The 20,807-nt window shown below is 38.9% G+C and overlaps 1 protein-coding gene across 3 annotated transcripts; it reads right to left on the reverse strand.

Moving 5' to 3' along the window:
- Positions 1-705: 705 nt before the first annotated feature.
- On the reverse strand, positions 706-20,805 carry TMEM196 (transmembrane protein 196). 3 transcript variants are annotated; one of them, XM_010183545.1, is made up of 5 exons: positions 20,481-20,717; positions 7,835-7,891; positions 5,755-6,009; positions 3,803-3,876; positions 706-1,558 (listed from the first exon to the last, which is right to left on the reverse strand). In XM_010183545.1, the coding sequence occupies exons 1-5, from the start codon at positions 20,637-20,639 to the stop codon at positions 1,540-1,542; spliced, it is 564 nt and encodes a 187-aa protein (XP_010181847.1). In that variant the 5' UTR covers positions 20,640-20,717; the 3' UTR covers positions 706-1,539. The 3 variants fall into 3 exon arrangements, with proteins under 3 accessions (XP_010181847.1, XP_010181849.1, XP_010181848.1); XM_010183547.1 differs by lacking the exon at positions 3,803-3,876 and having other exon boundaries at positions 20,493-20,805; XM_010183546.1 differs by lacking the exon at positions 3,803-3,876 and having other exon boundaries at positions 20,475-20,805.
- Between the last annotated feature and the right edge of the window lie 2 nt (positions 20,806-20,807).

The following is a 20,807-nucleotide window of genomic DNA, read 5'->3' on the forward strand; positions in this document are numbered from 1 at the left end:
ACAAGCTTAGCCATCCAACTAATTTGCATGAAGTTTAAGTGAGAGCCTTAAATTACAATGAAGATGTCTCCTATGTTGTAATTAGATGGGAAACTCCCTTACAGATTTAGAAAGTCCTAAAATAACTGAATTGAAGATTATTTTATACCATACAGAGTTACAAAACAATTTAATATAATTTCTAGAGTTTTTTATAGCATGGCTTGAATAACAATAAGATTTTATTCACACTTGTCTGGAATCATAAGTATGAATCATCAAATGTTGCCAGTCATCAGTAATGCTCACATCTCAAACTCATGCTGAAGAGCTTGGCTTTACAGCATGGTCATAGACTCATTATGTAACATGAGTGATTTTATATGAATACTATGCTGTGTATGTTCTGTTACAGATTACATCTTCCATTTTTCATGGCTATATGAGCCAGTAGTCCCTACAATAAGGTCTGGGGTCAGTTAATGATGCTGCCTTAATATACACAGTTTTAACAGACCCAAACTCTGTCATGGCTGTGCAAAATTGCCAGCATGTTCTGATCTTGACCATGCCTCTGTTCAGCCTTCGCATTGCTCCTTTCTGAGCTTCCTTCACCCCCTTAGGAACCTTTCAATGTGCTGTGCATAACTGCAGGCATGATGTTTCAGCTGTGCAAGATGTTTCTAACAAGGAAGAAAACCCAAAAGATCTCTCCAAAATCTCTGGTTTAGATTTAATTTTATTTGTCATCTTTTATGAACAAATTACGAAATATACTTCATCCACAAATTGGAAATATTTACAATTTCTTTACAACAAGGCATTGTTGAGGTTTTGATTTATGGCATTCTTAGAGCATTCTGTCTTTCAAAACAAAGACATTGGTGTTGTTTTCAGCACACTGTTCATTTACACTCTGAATGTGAAATGGGAGCCTTTAGGAAGAGTAATTTGCACTCTCTTTTGGTATGTTCTACTGGTAAAACTGAGGCTGGATGCGTTTGCAATGTGGGGAGGGGGACTGTTCAGATGCATTGCTGGCACCATGCCACATGATCAGAACCACCATATTACACCAGATGCTGCTAAGTGGGGAGGAGAAAAAGATTCCCCTGAGCCATCCTTCCTCTGCCCTCTTCTATTCTCTTTAGGAATCCTGTGACCGGGCTAAATGTGGTCCAATTTAATTATTTTTTTCTGGTTTCCGAGTCGTTAAGAGAATAGTCTTGAGAAGTTCATTTCAAATACTATCACAATTCTGAAAAGTTATTCAGACAAAAAATAATAATAAAAAGAGAGTAGCCAGGAAGTGAATAAATATTTTATATCCGCAAAATGTTTAGGAGATGTTTTTTGATCATGTTTCTAAAAGGGAAATGCAACTGTGCTGTTCTGCGGTTGTGGCCTTCGAACCATAAAAGCTAAGGTAGTTCCATTTTCTCAGTGTCTTAGAGTCTATTTTTTTCCTGAAGAAAATTCTAAAACCACTTCTTTCCATGGAACTTTTAAAAATCTCTTAATATACACTTCCATTATAAATCAGATGTGGGCCACCATTGCTTAAGTTGTCTGTGATTTCCTGCAACAAGAATAGAAAACACTGATTAAAAATACAATTCTTTAATGATGTTTGAAATTTTTTTAGTTAAGTTTGTAATAAAAATTTAACAAATTCTGAATTTCAAACACTTAGAAAAATTTTACAATTTTTAATTTTGTTTGATAAATCTCACTGTAAAAGAAAAGAAATCACATTTCTTCCTACATAAATTAAGTACATTTGAAAGCTGATAGACTCATTGATACTGATTGAGTCGGACATTACTCTCAGACTACACATACAGCATTGATGGCATCTGTGCAAGTTTTGTGATGTTGTCCTTTGAAAGTGCCTCAATTCAAGCTTGTGTGGTAATCTACAAGGGAACAAGATAGTACCTGAGTCTTCATTTCCATTCAAAGTTTTTTTCTGTGCTGACATGCTACAAACAGGTACCATTTGATGCTAGCTGGGATAGGCATTTGGGAAGCAGGTCTAGATCCAAACAGTACTGCTTGCCTTGGGACAGCACTGATTTTGGTTTTGATTTAATATGCCAGACTACAATTTTTAGCAGTTCAACAACTCAAGTGGCAAATGAGTCATCAAGTAAGCTGACCTGATCATGAGTCAGAATCCTGAAGCACCTAAACCAAAGTTTGTTTGGAGTTAAACTCTCTAATTCTAAAATTGCAATCCAAACCATATCTACTTAGCAGCTAAGCCTAACGTTAGCTGTCTACATTAATTAAGCACTTCTCTGACCTTCAAGGGTGCAAAGCCATGTGGAGTTTATGCTCAGAACTGCCTTATTCTAAACATTCCTAGGCCTATTTCGTACCAAAATAAATCAAGATGCAGAAATGAAGTGATCTGCTGCTTATGTCCAATGGCAGATCCAAGAGTATATCCAACTATTCCAAGAAGAATGGATACACATGAAAATGAAGTTTGGGTTATTCTTTTTAAAATTCAGGTAGGTAAGGTGGGGCTGCCATTGTTGGGCTAGTTCTAAAATATTTGCATGAGAACCAGCAGCTCTTCTCTGCATGAAAAGATTAAATTCACCTTTTCCACCTCCTAGGTACAGTTGGAGAAAATGTGAAAGGAAAGGGATTTGTTTTTCTCCTTCCTTGTGGAAATTTATATTAAGAAAATAAAGCAAGATTCATTGGGCTAAAGTGAGAGAGAGAGAAAGACAGAAAGACAGCCTGACTCTATGGCATTGTAGCTGAGATTCTCAGGAAAAGAAAATTCTGGGGCCTGGTCTTTATTCCTAGTCTGGCTTGTTCTCTCTCTTCTTTTAATCTACAATGTTTAATTTATGAATAGTTTAGGAGGCAGAGACCAAAACTCAAGGTTTCACACACTAGTGCCTCCTCTCTCAGGTGTTGCCAGCTACATTTTGAAGTAGATCGCAAGACTCAATTGTCCCTTGAACAGTTTTTAAAGAAAGGATGTTCCTCTTCACAAAGTAAACTTTGGGCCATCAAACCAAGTATCCTTGCCAGTTAATACTCCTGAATCAAGCACAAGCTTCAGAGAAAGTAAGATGTGTAAACTTACTGAATTTTAGCATTTTCTACTACCCAGCTCTCCATTTGGCAGGTGATGGTGTCAGACGTTTTTGTATGGTGCCTTATTCTCCTCATATAACTGAAGAGGAACATGCATACCTTACACTAGCCCCAGGATCCCAGTCTGAGAGCTGTCTGCTCTGAAGCAAGGCACTATGGTTTGTCTGTTTGTAGGTACTAAAGCCATTTAATATTCATTATCAGTCAGCCACAGGTTAATAGTAATGATCTGTCAAAAGGCTACTCATGAGTAAGTGTAAGTTTTCTTTTCTCAGCTTTATCACTTGAATCCTCTGCAGATGTCAGCTATTAGAATATCATTATAATTTCAGAAAATATTGAAAACCATTTATTTTCCCCAATATTTATATTTTCAAAAATAATAGTATTAATAAATTAAAAAGCGTTGCTGAATTCAAGAAATTAAGGAGCACACAGATTAGAAGCAGTGAGTCAATGGTGGCAACATCCAAATAGGAACATTTAGATGTCTATAACTAGGGTGAATATTTTAAATACTCAACTTACTTCCAGATTGCAGCATTCACCACGTAGAATTATGTCACCACCTAGAAGCACCATTCCTGACTCAGAGTGGCATCACAGCATCAGCCAACTTTGATTAGCTGAAACTATGACTTCCTCTTAGAGGTGGCCCTTCCTGAAGTGACATAACAACATGGTAGCGCCCTAGTGTTCAGCGTACCTTGGAGGTAACTCTGGTGTCGGGGGAACCACCGGGCAGCTGGGCAGGTCGGTTATTTCAATACCCCTCAATCTCTAATATAAATATAACAATTATACGATAAATATAGCAAAAACAAATGCACATGCAGTATATGTCTATATTACTGTATATCATTATAAATATACAAAATAGTCTTATATATATAAAACAATTTAAAGCTATTTTCTAAATCAGGGCCTAATTTAATGTAAGTTTTTAAGTAGCCTTCATTATTTTTAAGGGCATGCCTTGAGCTAACGTCCTCAAACCTGCCGGCAGCAGGCCATCCACAGGCTGTAGGTCTAAGAATTCCAGATCAGACCATCTCCGCATGCATTCTGCAACACACATGCAGGGTGTCCACCATCAGTGGGGCGCATCCCAGATTCACTGAGCATGTGCAATGGGATTTCTCTGCACATGCATCATGGCCCTTCACCCAAGCTAAGTGGGAACCTGGCAGTCCTCACTGCTAAGTGTCTAAAAGCTCAGTAACTCAACAGACCAGGAAAGGAGGCAGTGAATTACTGCTATATAGTCATCTTCAGCTCTAATTGATAGGGTTGGCAGGTGTTTGTATTTTGAAATATTTTTCTTCCCAAGCCCTTTATTATTTTTTTTAATCTCTTTTTCTCTCAAGTGGGCTTCATCTTTGTCATTGTTGAGGCAAAAGCCTCTTTGGAAGGCAGCCTCTAGCCCAGCATCTGCAAGGCCATGGTCATACTTGCCTACATAGCTCGTCAGAATTCTGCTTCATTTTAAAATGAGAGAGAGCAAGAAATGGCTTGTTCCCCCTTGATTTTGTCACTCTGTTTTATGGTACTGTGGTAAGCTATATTATTTAACTTTAAAAAATATGTTTCAAACATCTTCTAAAGTTAATTCAGTCTATGTTTCTACTTGTAGTCTCATCTCAGTTAAGAAACCAAAGAATAGTGACAAGTCATTCTGCTTGATGGACAATTAACTGCTATATCATGTTTTGTGAGGGAATCTGAAAACATTCTACAGTCTGTTTAAATTCATCCTCGCTCTGTTCTTCAAAGGTCTCAGTAGATTCGATGCAGACTGTTGAACTTAACTGTAATGCAAACTTGCACATGGAAGTTTAGTTGGACAATCCACTTGACATTTGTTCCCTTCTCTATTCATTTCTCAAATGAAAGGCATTGGATATAAAGTCCAAAAATAAAGCACAAGATGTCAGTGAACATTTTACTCCTCAAATGTTAATCAGATCTTCAAATCCAAGGAGCTGATTTCAAGAATTCTATTCAATTAATTCTTTTGGCCCTACATGCTCAACTTTGGGAGCTTAAGTTTCAGCACCTAAACATAGACGTAGACACCTTGGTAAACTTCCTTTTTAACAGAGAATGGCAGTAAATGCTCCATGCTGCTGCAGATCTGACCAATTTCATTTAGGTGTCTGAATATGCCTTTTAGGTGCTGAGGTTTAGTCATCTAGGTTTGTGAACTGTGGCTTTTGTGTTTAAATAAACAACTTTATAAGCTGAGTACTTGGGAGAGGAAGAAATTGATTAAATCCTGGAAGCATGCAATGATGTGGTTACAGAAAGCATTCTGTGCTTTTTCATAGTACAATACATGATAATCCATATTAATAAGGCTTCTAATTATTTATGAAGTGCTATATTTAGCAGCTGAGCCCTTGAATAGCTATACAATGGAATTATGTTGAAAATGGATGTACTTCATTGAAATGGATGTACTCCAAATATACAGTACCTTAAAATAGCTACATATAATGCAACATAATAAAGCTTACACAGAATGGCAATGTTTCATTTCCCAGAAGCTTTCTCATATAAAACTAAAAAGTGAATATATCTCTTGCCAATTGTAGATGTTAACACACACAGTAGCATTTTAGGAGAAGCAGAACAAATAAGGGAGGACACACAACTCACTTTTTCTGCCATTTCATGGGAGTGATGCAATGAATGTTCTCTTTCTGAGAACATTCGCCTTTGTTCATAGCTGGCTAGCCGACAAGTGAGCCATGAAGAAAGGGTGCAACCACCAATTCCAATGCATGCAAGAGACATGGAGGCAAGATGCAAAGAATAGAGAGCAGACGACTTCTTTGTCAGCGCACGAAGAAATTGAAAGTTTAAGATTCCTCCAATTAGTCCACAGATGCAACAGGCAGAAAAAAGGATCATCTGTCAGGAAAGACAAGAGAGGTTATGTCACAGTAACATTTTCTAGAGACAGATTCATTCATATAAAAATGAAACTAACCATAATTCAGTGCTTCAATAGCATCATGGATTGCAAAACACTTCACAGACACTCATTTTAACTCCTTCATCTCCCACAGAGCTCCAAGGGAATACAGTACCTTCTTGTACACAGGATTTAAGATTGATGTTGCACGTGAAAGAGTTGGGTAGAATGAGTTGCTTATTCTAAAAGCTAGTCAATGGAAGGACTCCTAGGGCACAAGTCTTATCTCAAGTATTTCATTCAAAACAATAACATGACAGTATGTTTTGTAATTTTCTATTGTGCAGTTTCTCACCACTACTCAGGAGAGAACATCTCATGTGTTCACAGTGAATACCTCTTGCTTTGTGTGCTGTCTGACTCTGCCTCTTGTTCAATTTTAATTTGGTCAGACAGCAGTTTGGAGGTTTTCTACAGCTTTTCTGGGGACTTTAACAGTGTTCAAGGTGAATATACTGGACAGAGTAGCAACAGAAAAAACAAAGGAATCTGCCATGCAGCTCTACAGAAAGTCAATGTGGTGCCTATTTGTTTGTTTGTTTGTTTGTAACTCAGTTGAAATGTTGCAGGGAACTTTAGAAGAGAGTGAAACAGGCTGTAATTAATGAGACGTGTTTAAAGACCTCCTGTCACTTTAATTACAGAGATGCCACCCTGGTTCAGGATGTCCTTGAGCGACAAATGACTCGAGGGCAAAAGACCTTATTATGGAGACACTGCTAAATTATTGTCTTATTCACTTCCCTTGATACTGCTGGTCTGTCAGATGTTGATCTAGATGGGTCTTTGCTGTTATTCAATATGGCTTTGTATATGTACTTATCTACTGTGGTAGGAAGACATTTATGGAGCCTTACAGACCACTTTTGTACACAGCTGGCATGAGAATTTCATCACGAATGTGTCATTCAGGCAGTGCAGTGCAGTCCACTGGGAAATGACTTTGCCATGAGACCACCAGAACAGACAGCTTTTAGAAACTGGTTGTGATCCACATGCTTGAAGAAAGGAGACTGTCATTGTATCAGGATTTGGTATTCAAATATAATCTAAGGTCTTGATTCCCTTCACACTTTTGCTGGTTTTAAGTGACTTCCATCTTTATATGGCAGAATAATCAAGCTGACAGAAATTTAAGACAGTTATTATCACTTACAATAGGATCATGTCTTTAACATAAGGTTCTGTTGTGACTTGTGTAGTAATAACATAATTTTGCTGCAGTCAGAAAAATTACTGTACTTCTGATTCTTAGAAGAGACAGAAAATATCCACCATCACTTTAGAACTGGCTTATTCATGACTCCTATTACAAAAAGAACCATTAAAACAGTGAACAGCTATGTTATCTAGAATCAGACTTGGTCAGCAGCCTCATTGATGTGACAGCCCAATCATGCCACACTTCATAGCAATGGGTTTTTGAAGAAGAGAAGTTACGAACCAGTGAAGTTATGGGGGAACTTTTTATTGACTTGACAGAAATTTGTGTCAACAGGTTTTCCATCCATATTTATCCAGACAGGGTTAAATAGGGATGTGTGGCTTAAATAGGCCTGACCTAAATAGGCCATTTCAGAACTGCCTTGTTTTGCTTGATTAATCCAAAGTGCTGATTGCTTTTGTGGACTGCTGCCTCGCAATTTTTACGAACTTTGTATCAGAAACACTTGGACACAGAAAGCCCCTAGTAAGGAGTTCAAGTTAGATAAGTATGCCTTTCAAATACTTATGTTTTATATATGCAGTGGAAGAACTTACAACAAGTCCAGATTTTTTTTTGGCGCACAGTATTCCACATATGCCACAAAGCAGAAACTGCAAAGAACAAAAGAAAAGTACTAATTATTTCATCATTTAAAGTCTAAAGTTTAAATCCTGCTGTCTCGCTCTAGTGGTGACCACAACAGTAGATTAGGCAATGATTACAGTTGTTGTCAGCATTGTTAGCACAAACCTTATTTTCAGGAAATTATAACTCAACCACAAACAGACTTATCCAAGAAGAAGCAACTGGAATGAGAAGTCAGACTGAGAATGATTACTTATAAAAGAAAGAAAGGAAAAAAAAAACAACTTTTAAGCTGTGTGGGTAAACAAAACATAAAAAAAAGAAAAACAATGTTCCAAGCAAAAGATGCCTTTTAATGTTTTTTGTTTTTTGTTTTTTTTTTCTTTCTCAGGAAAGTTTAGCAAGATAGTGGTCAGTGATCCAAATTATCTTCTTTCAAGTACAGCTGAGGTACTTAGTGCCCTGATCTATGATGCTACCCTGTGAGCAACTGAGGGATCATACATGGCTTTTCCTCAGGCCAGTGGATCTCTGGGCAAGAATACAGTTCAGTCACCTCCCTGGGTGCAGGTGTAAATATGAGTACATCTGTTGGTGTGGCTACACTGAACATGCAGAAAAATCTGTTTCAGAAGCTATTTAGATAGCCCACTTTGCAAGAGGTAGCATGAAGGTATCTGTACTGTTTTCATGTAGTTCCCTTTCACAAACTGATCTGCTAATTGTCGCATCAAACATTAGGCAAAAACTAATTAACAAAACCAAAAGCACCCCCTACTAGCTGATATGAATAAATATTAATGCTTTTTAGTGACCTGCATCAGAGACCGATGACATTCTCTGATATGTCTTTTTCCTCCTACAAAGAAGTTTAATGAGGAAAACAATGAATAGTCCCTGAGGGAGCAGTCATGGCAAGAACAGTAGTAGTTGTATGAAAGCAATAAGACCTTCTCTAGGTGTTTGTAATACTGACAAAAGATTTCTTTGATACCTTGTAAACTCCTTTATTAAGAAATCTGCGCTACTTATTTTCAGTAAAGCTAACCCTACACATCTTTTGGGAAGTAATTTTATAGTTTTAAAACTAAATTTTTCCACATCTTTTTTGCACTGAGATGATATTTCTAGCAAAAGGTTCTGCTTGACCTTGATTTAGTATTAAATCACAGAACAGATCTGGCTGTTTCATAAGTGAAAAAAAATTAAGCCGTTTCTATACAGTATGTAATATATCACATGTACATCTCATTCGCTCCCCAAAATATTGCAACTTCAGTATCTCAGTTGAAGAGATGCTGTAATACACAGTTTATCTCCCTCCAACTAAAGTAGTTCATGCATATAGCTATGCATTAGACTTGAGATATATTTTTACTCTGTGTTCAACTGAAGACATGATTCAGATTTTCACGTGTTTTGTATTTCTTAGCATTAATGCAGAAATCTCAAAAAAAATTGTTCAAGACATCACTGTAATTCAGTTCTATCCAGTCACACTTGATAAAGCAGATTAATAATATAATTTCTCTCTGTAGTGATTGAATAGGATGAAAAGGAGAATTTTGTATAAGGAAAAAACTATGAGTTCTGGAAAGCTTACAGAAAGAATCTGGAAGATAGTATCAAAGATTGTTTTAACTTATAACAAGTGTATGTTAACTACTTCAAAAGGCTGGGGGTTTGGTAATTTACCTTCAAAGACAAAAGAGTAGGTGAACCATTTTTTCAAGAATGCTCTAATTCTGTTCCTATTAGATTCAATTGATTTATTTACCTTTGGTTTGAATCTAAGAAGACTTTCTATTGCCATTTTACAATTCTTCACTAGCCAGAGGGGATTGTTATGAACAAATTATATTAGCCTTGCATATTACCAAAGGAGCAACAAGCAAATTGCAGATTCATTCAGCATTAGAACCCATCAGTTTGGGAAGTTCTGCTATCCTTTACAGTTTTTCAGGGACAGGACACACACCCTTTCAAACCACCTTTATGTAGTGCCATATACCTATATATTACCTAAGGTATTTCCCAATCACCAAATGAACTTTAACAAGAGCAATTGCCATATTCTGCACCTGGCACAGGGTAATCCGGGTTTTACGTACAACTTAGATGAGAAGAGGCTGGGGAGCAGCCCCACAGAAAGAAATCTGGGGATTTTGGTTAATGGCAAGTTGAGTATGAGTCAACAGTGTGCCTTGACAGCCAAAAGGGCCAACCGTGTCCTGTGGTCCATCCTGCACAGCATAGCCAGCTGGTCGAGGGAGGTGATTGTCCCACTCTGCAGTGCAGCCCCACCTTGAGTACTGTGTGCAGTTTTGCGTACCTCAATATAAGAAGGGCATCAAAGTATTCGAGTGTGTCCAGAGGAGAGCGACCAAGATGGTGAAAGGTCTTGAGGGCAAGATTTACAAGGCACGGCTGAGGTTACTTGGCTTTTTCAGCTTGCAGAAGAGAGGGCTGAGGGGTGACCTCATCGCAGTCTACAACTTCCTCAAGGGAAGAAGTGGAGGGGGAGGTACTGATCTCCTCTCTCTGGTGACCAGAGATAGGAAACAAGGAAAGAGAATGGCGCTGCATCAGGAGAAGTTCAAATTGGACATTAAGAAGAGGTTCTTCACTGAGAGGCTGGTAGGTCCCTGGAACAGGCTCGCCAGGGAAGTGGTCACGGCACCAAGCCTGTCAGAGTTCAGTGAGTGTCTGGATGACACTCTTAGTGGTATGATTTAATTTAGGTTGTCCTTTGAGAAGCAGGGAGTTGGACTCAAGGATCTTTATGGGTCACTTCCAACCTGAGATACTCTATGATTCTATTATTCTATGATAATACTTTGTTGTGTCAGGGTCTGTATGTATACTCCGTATGTATTTTGTCCCTCTGTACATCTACAATATTTATACATATGCACAAGGAATAGGGCCTCCTGTAGTTATAGAATACAAGAGAGAACCAACTGAAATTCCATTCTCTTCTCTTCTCTTCTCTTCTCTTCTCTTCTCTTCTCTTCTCTTCTCTTCTCTTCTCTTCTCTTCTCTTCTCTTCTCTTCTCTTCTCTTCTCTTCTCTTCTCTTCTCTTCTCTTCTCTTCTCTTCTCTTCTCTTCTCTTCTCTTCTCTTCTCTTCTCTTCTCTTCTCTTCTCTTCTCTTCTCTTCTCTTCTCTTCTCTTCTCTTCTCTTCTCTTCTCTTCTCTTCTCTTCTCTTCTCTTCTCTTCTCTTCTCTTCTCTTCTCTTCTCTTCTCTTCTCTTCTCTTCTCTTCTCCCCTTCCCTTCCCTTCCCTTCCCTTCCCTTCCCTCAGAGTTGAGTATTCCTGGTTCTTCCACTTTCCTCTATGTTAGCTTGAGAAGGTCATGTCCAAATTTTATAATCCATATGATACAAGACAAGCAAGTTGTGAAACTGAATGCACTAGTGTGCCTGAACGTTTTAAAAACCTTGGAATAAAAGCACTTGGGCAGTAGTAAAGGTTTAATATTATTTGAGGTTTTCTTAGATGACACTGTGTTACATTCACAGAGAAAAGGCTTGCCCATAGAACTGTGGTTATTTGTTTACAACAGTGGGCATTTTGCTCTTAAAACTAATTGATGAATTTGAGCCACAGTGTCAGCCAATTAGACCTCATGCAAAGCTTTGAAAATGATGACCCAAGTCTACCACTCTCTTCTGAAGCTGCAGAGGATTCTGGTTCACTGGAAGCAGTGGAAACCTGCTTTACAGAGAGAACATTAACAATACCCAGGGATCAGGAACACTGCTCATGCAGAGTTATGTTAGCCAGTCTTTTCAATGTGGAGACCTCTAGGAAGGTTAGGAAGTCAGTGAGACATTATGTGATTGACTCTGATCATTGCTTTTTGATAGAATAGATAAAGACTGGGAATTTTTTTGTTGGTGCTGTAGTAATCTCCTTTAAAATTTTTGAAGTCTCAGTGTTGTGATCAGCAGTAGTGAAAAGTAGATGGGAGAAACTACACTAGCTCTTTGTACCAGAAAAAGAGTGCAAGCACAAATCAGACTTAAAAGGTATTTCCTATATTTGTTCTTGCTTGTCTTTGAATTTTGAGCACTTCTATTTTATAATACTGCTATCTGGAATACAGCCACTAGGTGCTCAGCTGTCTTGCCACTCTGTTGGTTCTTGACTTGAAGGACTTAATCTTCATGTCAATGTGTCATACCACTTAAATTTGACTTGTAACTGTTGGTCTACTCTGAGCTACAGTTGACCCATTGTGACGAAGTAATACTGTCATGGTGAGGACTTGTTCCTTTGTACATGATCATTGATTATCCTCAGTCAATTTTTACCAACTTCTTGGATTCTTTAAATATGGTTACATCTTCTAACCATGTCAAACCTGAAATAAGTTAAGGCAAATACACACAGCAAATAAGTAAATCAGGAGTGGAGAAGAAATGTATCACTGAAGATTAGCTCCTTATAAAGAGTCATCAGTTGTTCCAGTGTTCACAGCTCATGACAAGAATAAGTCTAAAATTTTTTGTGAAGGATAAACTAAATTAGTAAGCCCTCCAAAATGCCCTGGGAGCCAGAGAGGAACCTTTAGCTGGGACTTGAAGCAGATGTTTCCCTGTTGGACTTTCATTTTAATTACTTTCCATCAGAAAAATAATAAAAGGCTAGAAGATTCAAAATCTCTCTTAAAAACCTACACAGACTACTATTTGGAACAAATTCCCATTATTTCTGGGGTTACTTTTGGTTGCAGACTTATTCATACCTCCTATAATGCATGACATTTGATGTCAAGACTAGCAGAGGAGGCAGGGATTTAATGTATCATACAATAAAAGATAGAGGAAGAACCGTCTTTGGGTGATGAATAAAAAAATCCAAAGAAAGACACTACAAAGCACAAAAGATACTTAGAGGCTCAGTGGGTTGTGAGTGGTTCAGTCTCCCTTTCAGAGAAGATTTGCCAGGGACTCAGCAGTGTTCCTCTGTTAACACTACTGTGATTTCAAGGTGGTGCAAGAGTGCCTAGTTGTCTGTGAAGTTTTTGCCATTTGCACCACAGCTGTGCCCTGCATATTTGAAAATCATAGAATCACTAAACCGTGTTCCCAGGCACCTCATCTACACGTCTTTAAAATACCTCAATGGATGGTGAGTCAACTGCTTCAATGGGCAGCCTGTTCCAATGCCTGATTACCCTTTCAGTGAAGAATTTTTTCCTAATATCCAACCTAACCCACCCCCGGTGGAACTTGAGGCCATTTCCTCTTGTGCTATCGCTTGTTAATTGGGAGAAGAGACCAACACCCACCTCACTACAACCTCCTTTCAGGTAGTTGTAGAGAGCGATAAGGTCTCCCCTCAGCCTCCTCTTCTCCAGGATAAACAACCCCAGTTCCCTCAGCCACTCCTTATAAGACTTGTGCTCTAGACCCTTCACCAGCTATGTTGCCCTTCTCTGGACACATTCCAGCACTTCAATGTCCTTCTGGTAGTGAGGGGCCCAAAACTGAACACAGTATTCAAGGTAAGGCCTCACCAGTGTCGAGTACAGGCAGACAATCACTTTCCTATTCCTAAAAAAAAACCTGCTGGCCACACTATTTCTGATACAAGCCAGGATGCTGTTGGCCTTCTTGGCCACCTGTGCACATTGCTGGCTCATGTTGAGCCAGCTGTCTACCAGCACCCTCAGGTCCTTTTCTGCCAGGCAGCTTTCCAGCCACCCTTCTCCAAGTCTGTAACATTGCATGGAGTTGTTGTGACCCAAATGCAGCACCCAGCACTTAGCCTTCTTGAACCTCGTACAATTGGCTGCAGCCCATCAGTCCAGCCTGTCCAAATCCTTCTGTAAAGACTTTCTACCCTCAAGTAGATCAACACTCCTTCCCAACTTAGTGTCATCTGCAAACTTAGTGAGGGAGCTCTCCATCCCCTTAACTAGATCATTGATGAAGATATCAGACAGAACCGGCCCTAATACTGAGCCCTGGGGATCACCACTTGTGACCACTCACCAGCTGGAGTTAACTCCATTTGTCACAACTCCTTGGCCCTGGCCATCTAGCCAGTTTTTTACCCAGCAAAGAGTACACCTGTACACCAGTGTCAAAGGCTTTATTCAAATCTGGGTAGACAATATCCACAGCCTTTCCTTCATCCACTAGGTGGGTCACCTTTTCATAGGTAATCAGGTTGGTCAAAAAGGACTGGCATTTTATAAACCCATGCTGACTAGGCGTGATCACATGGTTATCCTGTACATGTCACGTGGTGACACTTAAAATGATCTGCTCCTTAACTTTCCCTGGCACTGAGGTCAGACTGACAGACCTGTAGTTCCCCAGATCCTCCTTCCGGAGGTAGGCATCACATTTGCTAACTTCTAGTCAACTAGCACCTCCCAGTTAGCCTGGACAGTTGATAAATGGTGGAAATCTCTATTTTGGTCTGTTGAACTTCGGAATAAAGAACCAAAGACCTCCCAGGAAAGAAGAATGTTTATTTTAAGCCTGATTTAATTTACTTTATATTAAATATGGGCTTGAAACAAAACCTCAGATCCAAACACTCAGAAATTTTGGTAAGGAGGTTGAAATCTAAATTTAGATTCAAATTCTGTGGTTTGGATCCCTCCCTAATTCATATTTTCTGTAACAAAAGACTTGGCCTCTTTTACTTTCTCCTGGAAAAAGAGGGCTTTCTTACTGGTAGTCAGAAAAAAAAAGATTCCATTTTAGTTATATCTGCAGAGAGCCAAAGATTTGCTTTTTTCCATCATGCAGAAGAAAAGAAACTATTTTTATTTTGTATATTGAAGCTAAGAAACATTTATTTCTTCTGTTTTGAGGAGGCAAAAGCAATGATGTGTGTAATTCCCTCGAGAAAATGAAAATGTCAATGGAAATTCTTTCTGGAGAAAGATTGAAGAAAATAGTGTAGAAAACCTGGTGAATATAAGGACTACTTGATCTCTTTTTTCATTACCAAAAAGAAGCCCAAACTACATATAATCTGTGGAAAGCCCTCCAGCATTCTAGGTCATCCATTTGTATCTGATGAAACAGAGGAAGGGAAATTATTCTGAATTTGAGTATAACAGTGAAAATGTAAGCATATAATATCTATTAAAAAATCCTCCACTTGAGAGAATAAACCATCAATACAGAATGAACAGTTTCACTTCTATGTACTCCTGTCAGGTGTTAAACTAGAATATCTGTTTGCACTAAAACTGTATAAACATGTGACTACCATGAGAATACCCAGGAATTTGAAATTAGTAATGTCTAGAAAGGACCATTTTATTTAATAATTTTGTTTCTTCAACTCCATCCATATGAGATAAAAGCTGAAGTCACTAATAGATGAACTGAGCAGAGAAGGTATCTGTAATGGTAACTCTTCTTCAAAGCAGTATTTCAGAACAAGGATTAAGTTTTCTTAGTCGCAAGCATAATGAGTACAGAATCTGCTCATGAAAACAAAGACATCAAACTAGAGAAAAATAACAATGGGCAAAAAGAGCAAGCCAAGGTAGTAAGTTTACCTGTTACCTCCATGGAGGGGATGGAAACTTCTAATGATGATGTTGTCCCATCCAAGGGGCTGTGGGGACAAGAATGTCTAGCTGGCTGTAAGTCACTGAGACCCAGAACCAGAAGCAACAGCATTGCCTCAACCAAACTATGTGCCTCACCAAATCAGTCATGTTGAGAGAGGGGCTCTACTATTTGGAGTGAGACATAGTGTTAAAACATGGCCAATCTGAGCTAATACCTTGTCCTGGCACTGTGCTGTTTGGTCACATCAGCTAAAGTGGTGCTACAGTTCCGAATGATTCAAGACACATTCATTAAATTCTATCCTAGTCCCTGTGATTAGTATTTCCATTCATCTGGTTCTAGGCCTGCAGAGATGCCTTAAAAATGGGAAAGGGTTTTCAGAAACACTCAAGGCAATTTAGAAGGGGGTCTCTGAACCTGAAATTCTGCCTGCCAACAGTGATTAAAAAAAAACCCTCTGATCATCTGGAAAAACACTCAAATTCTCAGCACAAAATAATAATATTTATTTACTTGTTTAGAGCCTATCAGGCCCTAATAGTAGATAATGCTTTCTGTTGGTTCTGTATCAGAAGTATGACTGCTTGCATCTCAAAAAGTAATAAACTGTAGATTATTCCCTGCAGGTGAACTAAGTCTTATCTGAGCAAAACACTTAAGGATAAGCTTAAGTCAGTCTATATCCAACAGATCCTCCTAAATACAACCCAGGAACTAGAAGTCCCCTTGGACAGACGACCTTCCAGATTAATTTATGCTTCTGGAGTGCCTGAATGATAAAGAAAAACCTGCTAAAAGACTTCACAGCTGGAGTGAATTTTCCTGGTTCCATGTAAGGCAGGAAGCTCCCATGCTTGGTGCATCCTCCCTCATCTATAGGTACAGAACTTCTTCAGCTTCCACTGAGCTCACTGACAGCACTGCGATTCATTTCATCACAAGCAGGAGGCAGCCAAAAATATGGTCAATTTGATGAAAACGCAACACACATGTTAAAATAAAGTAGGATCATATCTGCATTTTGTCTGCATACTAAACAATAATATGAATTTCTTAGTGTTCTTTTGAGAAAAAAAATGTTTGACTGTTCTTTCCAAAGGAAACTTGGCAGCAGTAAAAACTAAATGCAAAATTTAATGTTTTAAAATTTGAGGCCACCAACATTGATTTAACAGTCTATGTTCTTTCTCTGAGAGAGTTCCATACCAACTGACCCTTTTTCTTTTCCTTCAAATCCTGGGTAAAAAAAAAGTCATTGAAATAAAATATTTCAAGTGCCAACTTGGAGCAAATTTCTGTAGCCAAACTGTAAATGCAGATTTTTAATGGGCAGACTTCCATGTACTAAAATCAGGTATCATGGAAACAATAATTCTGCCTCTAAAGACAGGTAGACTGTCTGACCAACATCCAGAGAATGCATATCTCTCCAATACATTTAGATATTTGTCTTTATAAGGGAAGAAACTTACTCTTGAGGGACATAGCCACAAGTGAATCATCAGGTATCTCTCTTGCATATTAAGATAGATGATTTATGAAGATGTAGCTTTTGTCTCTCGTTCTCTCTCTCTTTCTGAAAGAATCTCATTTATTGCAAGAATTAATTCACTACTGCAGAATAAATGAGAATTATAGACATATGCATATGTGTGTGTGTGAATATATAGTCACTATTCACAGTGATAGTTATGCAACCACTATGTTCTAAATATAGATGGGAAAGTATGTGGCCATTTCAAAAATATTTGTGAATAGTCTTTGAATTATTGTCTTCTGATTGTGTGTGTGTGTGTGTGTGTGTGTAAGAGCCTTTGCTATGGATGCTGTCATTCTTGCTGTGTTAGTGATTCAGCATGTTGATTGGTAGGATCGTTTCTATAGTACGTCATGTACGTGAACAGGAATGGTGGATTTCAGAAATATACCTTAATTTCTGGGGAAAGAAAAGTCTGGGAGACACTAAGTACAGCCTGTGGAGTAGACTATACCAATACAATTGTAACAATCAGAAAGAAAATTCAGAAATGAACAACATATTCACCATAGGTTGTATAGGACTATTTGTTTGTTTGTTTGTTTGTTGTGCAATTTAGCAGCCATGACCTATTTTAAAAACGACAGATTGGATATAATGCAAAATAAATTGGATAGTCATCTCTGGATAATTTAAGAAGTCAGTCACACCTTCAGTTGTTTTCTTTTGGCTACTTTTTAAAGAATTCTTACTATCTTATCCAGCTCAACTCCAATGAGAGCAACAAATTTAGAAACATTTTTTCCAATTTCCATGCATTTTTGATCAGACATTGTCTATGCTTTCCATTTCTTCATTCTTGCTACTCCACTTTCCCTGGCTTGCTTATACATAATACAGGGCATACAATGACCAGAGCGCTTCAACCTGTGCTTAACTTCACTTGTATGTCTAACCCTATGGGTGGAATACACATGCTTGAAGTTAGGTATGGTAGTAAATTTTGTGGCTGAGTGGTTTGCTCAGGAAAAGGAACAATAAGAACAACTCTTTTAAGAAGAAAGCTAATGTGCACCAAATGCAAAGTGTCATAGGGAGGCAAGTACAGAAAATAGAATGTGCATGATTTTAAATGCCCAAATTTTAGGAATTCAGGTTAAGGTTTCCATGGTGATGCTATCTTCATCCACTTCCTTATGAACTTGGGCCTCTGCTGAGTTCCACCCACATAAAAGGATAGAATAGGGTAAAAAGTTTCCAGCATATTTCCAGGTAAATTACAACAGGAAGCATGACACTGTTCAACTTGACTCCAGTGTTTTGTATTGGTTTTCCTTTAATGTCCCTTTCCTTAATGTTCATTTCTCAAAGGAAAACCTTGATTCAAGAGTGTGAATTGGAAAAAAAAATATTTTATGCAAGATATATTCTTTAATACAGGCAACAGGAGCTCAGTGTGCTCACTCCAGTGAGCAGAAGGGCATCTTGTGCAAACCAATCTTTCTCAAGTTGTTTTAATTTGAACCTAGTGACCCATAGCCCTATGCATCCCTGGAGAATGGTAGATCTCTGGTCCCTTTCTTGTCCTGTCTCACCTGGTAGTACTCTAGTCAGAACACAATCTAACAGACAATTAAAACTGTTGGAGTCATACAAAGAGGGTGCCATAATGGTGACAATTTAGACCTAAGATCATTATGTCAAGGAAATAAGCCTTTATAATGATGTCACCCCTCTCTACATGCTGCTGTGATATCTCATTTCCTCTGCTACATAAAGCATAAGCTGCTTGCTTCCACTTCACAGTCTCTTTGTGACCTCTCTCTGACTACCCAACCTGCAGTTGTTTGCCCAGTTCCTAAGAGGTGATGCCTGCATCTGCTGGCTCTGGTTGTGGACACCCTTCACCCACTTGTTACATTTTCAAACAAGTCTCTTTGGGTTCCCTTCTATGCCTCTGCACTCACATATGGGGAGAATTTTCTATAAACATCCGCAAAATCACTCCACTGTCCTCTGTCTTATTCCTCTCTAAAATATTACCTACGAACAGCTTGAAATCAGCCAGACTGCTGGTGTGTTAATGAAACCACTTGTTATACCAATCAATTTTGGTTTGTTCTCTTTATACTCCCTTACATCCTTTCATCCTACCTCTGTCTCTTGCTTTGATTTTAAGGTCCTTGGAGCCAAATTCTAATGTAATAGGGTCATAATCTACGGCTAGTACAAACTCTGGGGTAACAGAAACCATAAAAACGAATGAGGCAGTTGTGCAGGAAATGTGCATTGTCATGAAATGGTATCAGCTGTGATAGTATTGTCACAAAATGCAATCACTGCATAAAATATTGATCTCACTGACTGGTCAAAACTCTTTGACTTCAGTGGAACCCAAGATATTGCTCTCTGTTATTAAATCTTCAGATAGACACATGTTTTTGACTAATCTTTTTTCTTCATCAGCAGTGCTCAGAAATCTCTCTCTTTGAAGTGATTTTAACAACCTCATTACCTGTTGGCTACTGTCTTATCTTATCTGGTCTTCATTCTCATTTCTCACCTACCTGTTCTGCAGTGCAGAATTATGTTTGTGTTTATATACTGCCAAAAATATTTATGACTGTTCTCAATAATTAATAATTATTGACAGTGAGAATATTACATGAAGCACTTTGTCAGAATGAATCTATAAACTACAGGAGGTTGTGCTGCTGAATAACCAAGAGTGTTTTGCATCTATCATCTTATCTCAAGGAAAGCAAACAATCCTTTTAGAAATACTGCTGTGCAATCCAAGCTGGCCAAAACCAGCTTTGGAGTTCAAAAATGCCCACTCATGTTTATGCTGAATAGTCAATATTTCCTACTCTTTGTTTTATAAATATAAATAACCATCTGGTGGAGAATTCTTCCTAGAAACATGCATATCTCAAACTGAAAATTAAGAAAGGTTTCTGAGAAGTGAGAAATGCTCTGTGATAGGAACATGCTGCTTCTATTAACCCATTATTGGTGTTTGATTTTTTTTGTTCATTTTATGAGAAGCTCAGGATGTCCAGATCATGAGAACATATCTTTCCTTTTCCTTCTGATTTCCTCTTTCTCTTTTTCCTCTAAAAGCTCAGAACTCAGTTGACATACCTTTGACATTATTTTAAAACATCTTTTCACAGTCTTGTCATAATGGACAGGGCTGTTCTTTTTTAAAAGAAAGACTCACAGCCAATTTAAAGATTGAAAGCTGTGGCCCATGTTCCACTTGAGGCACCAGGCTTTCCCAGGTGTGACAATAGGTTCACAGAAAGTTCAATTGTTCACAACAAAATTGAAAAATGCAAAGGAGGGGGAAAGATGGGGTCTCCCCTGCCAACACATATACATCTCTCCCCACCGTGCCCCCTTCCCCTCCACCCCACGAGTATGCAGACCATACCCCATGCACATCGGAAATGGACCCGGAGAGGCTCTCAGCGCAGCATGCACACGCGGAAAGGGAGGAAAGGGAAGGGAGGGGGACGCCTTCACACGGTCTGATCATCATCATAAAGAGTTAAAGAGAGAGTGAAATGGCTAACGTACACACACCCCGCTCCATACCGGAGAAGAGTCTCCCAGCTGAGGTTTATGCTCTGTAAGGACCAGGCTGAAACTGACCGCCCCCACGGCCACGCTGGACACCCCTAACCCTATCTCCAGCACGGAGAGCACCAGGAGGCTCCCGATGATCTGGCTGCTGGTGCACATCCTCCCTCGGTCATCCTTCCTTCCCGATCAGCCGGGAAAACCGTGCATCTTCCTCCTTCTCCTCCGGCGCTCCCGCGGCCCTAAGTCGCCCCCAAACTTTTCTTCCTTCGCCAGCAACCGGGGCGGAGCGGCGCATCCGCGGCCGGCGGTCGCTGTCGAGGGGCGGTG

The sequence above is a fragment of the Mesitornis unicolor genome, unplaced genomic scaffold (assembly GCF_000695765.1).
Source record: "Mesitornis unicolor isolate BGI_N332 unplaced genomic scaffold, ASM69576v1 scaffold1564, whole genome shotgun sequence".
NCBI lineage: Eukaryota > Metazoa > Chordata > Aves > Mesitornithiformes > Mesitornithidae > Mesitornis > Mesitornis unicolor.

Coding starts and splice junctions, on each gene's coding strand:
- TMEM196 (XM_010183545.1), bottom strand. CDS start 20,639: ATGTGCACCAGCAGCCAGATCATCGGGAGCCTCCTGGTGCTCTCCGTG. Junction 7,892..20,480: donor CTTCTCCGGTATGGAGCGGG/GTGTGTGTACGT, acceptor TGTTCTTTGCAG/TTTCTGCTTTGTGGCATATG. Junction 3,877..5,754: donor CCCATGAAATGGCAGAAAAA/GTGAGTTGTGTG, acceptor TATTTATATTAG/AGATTGAGGGGTATTGAAAT.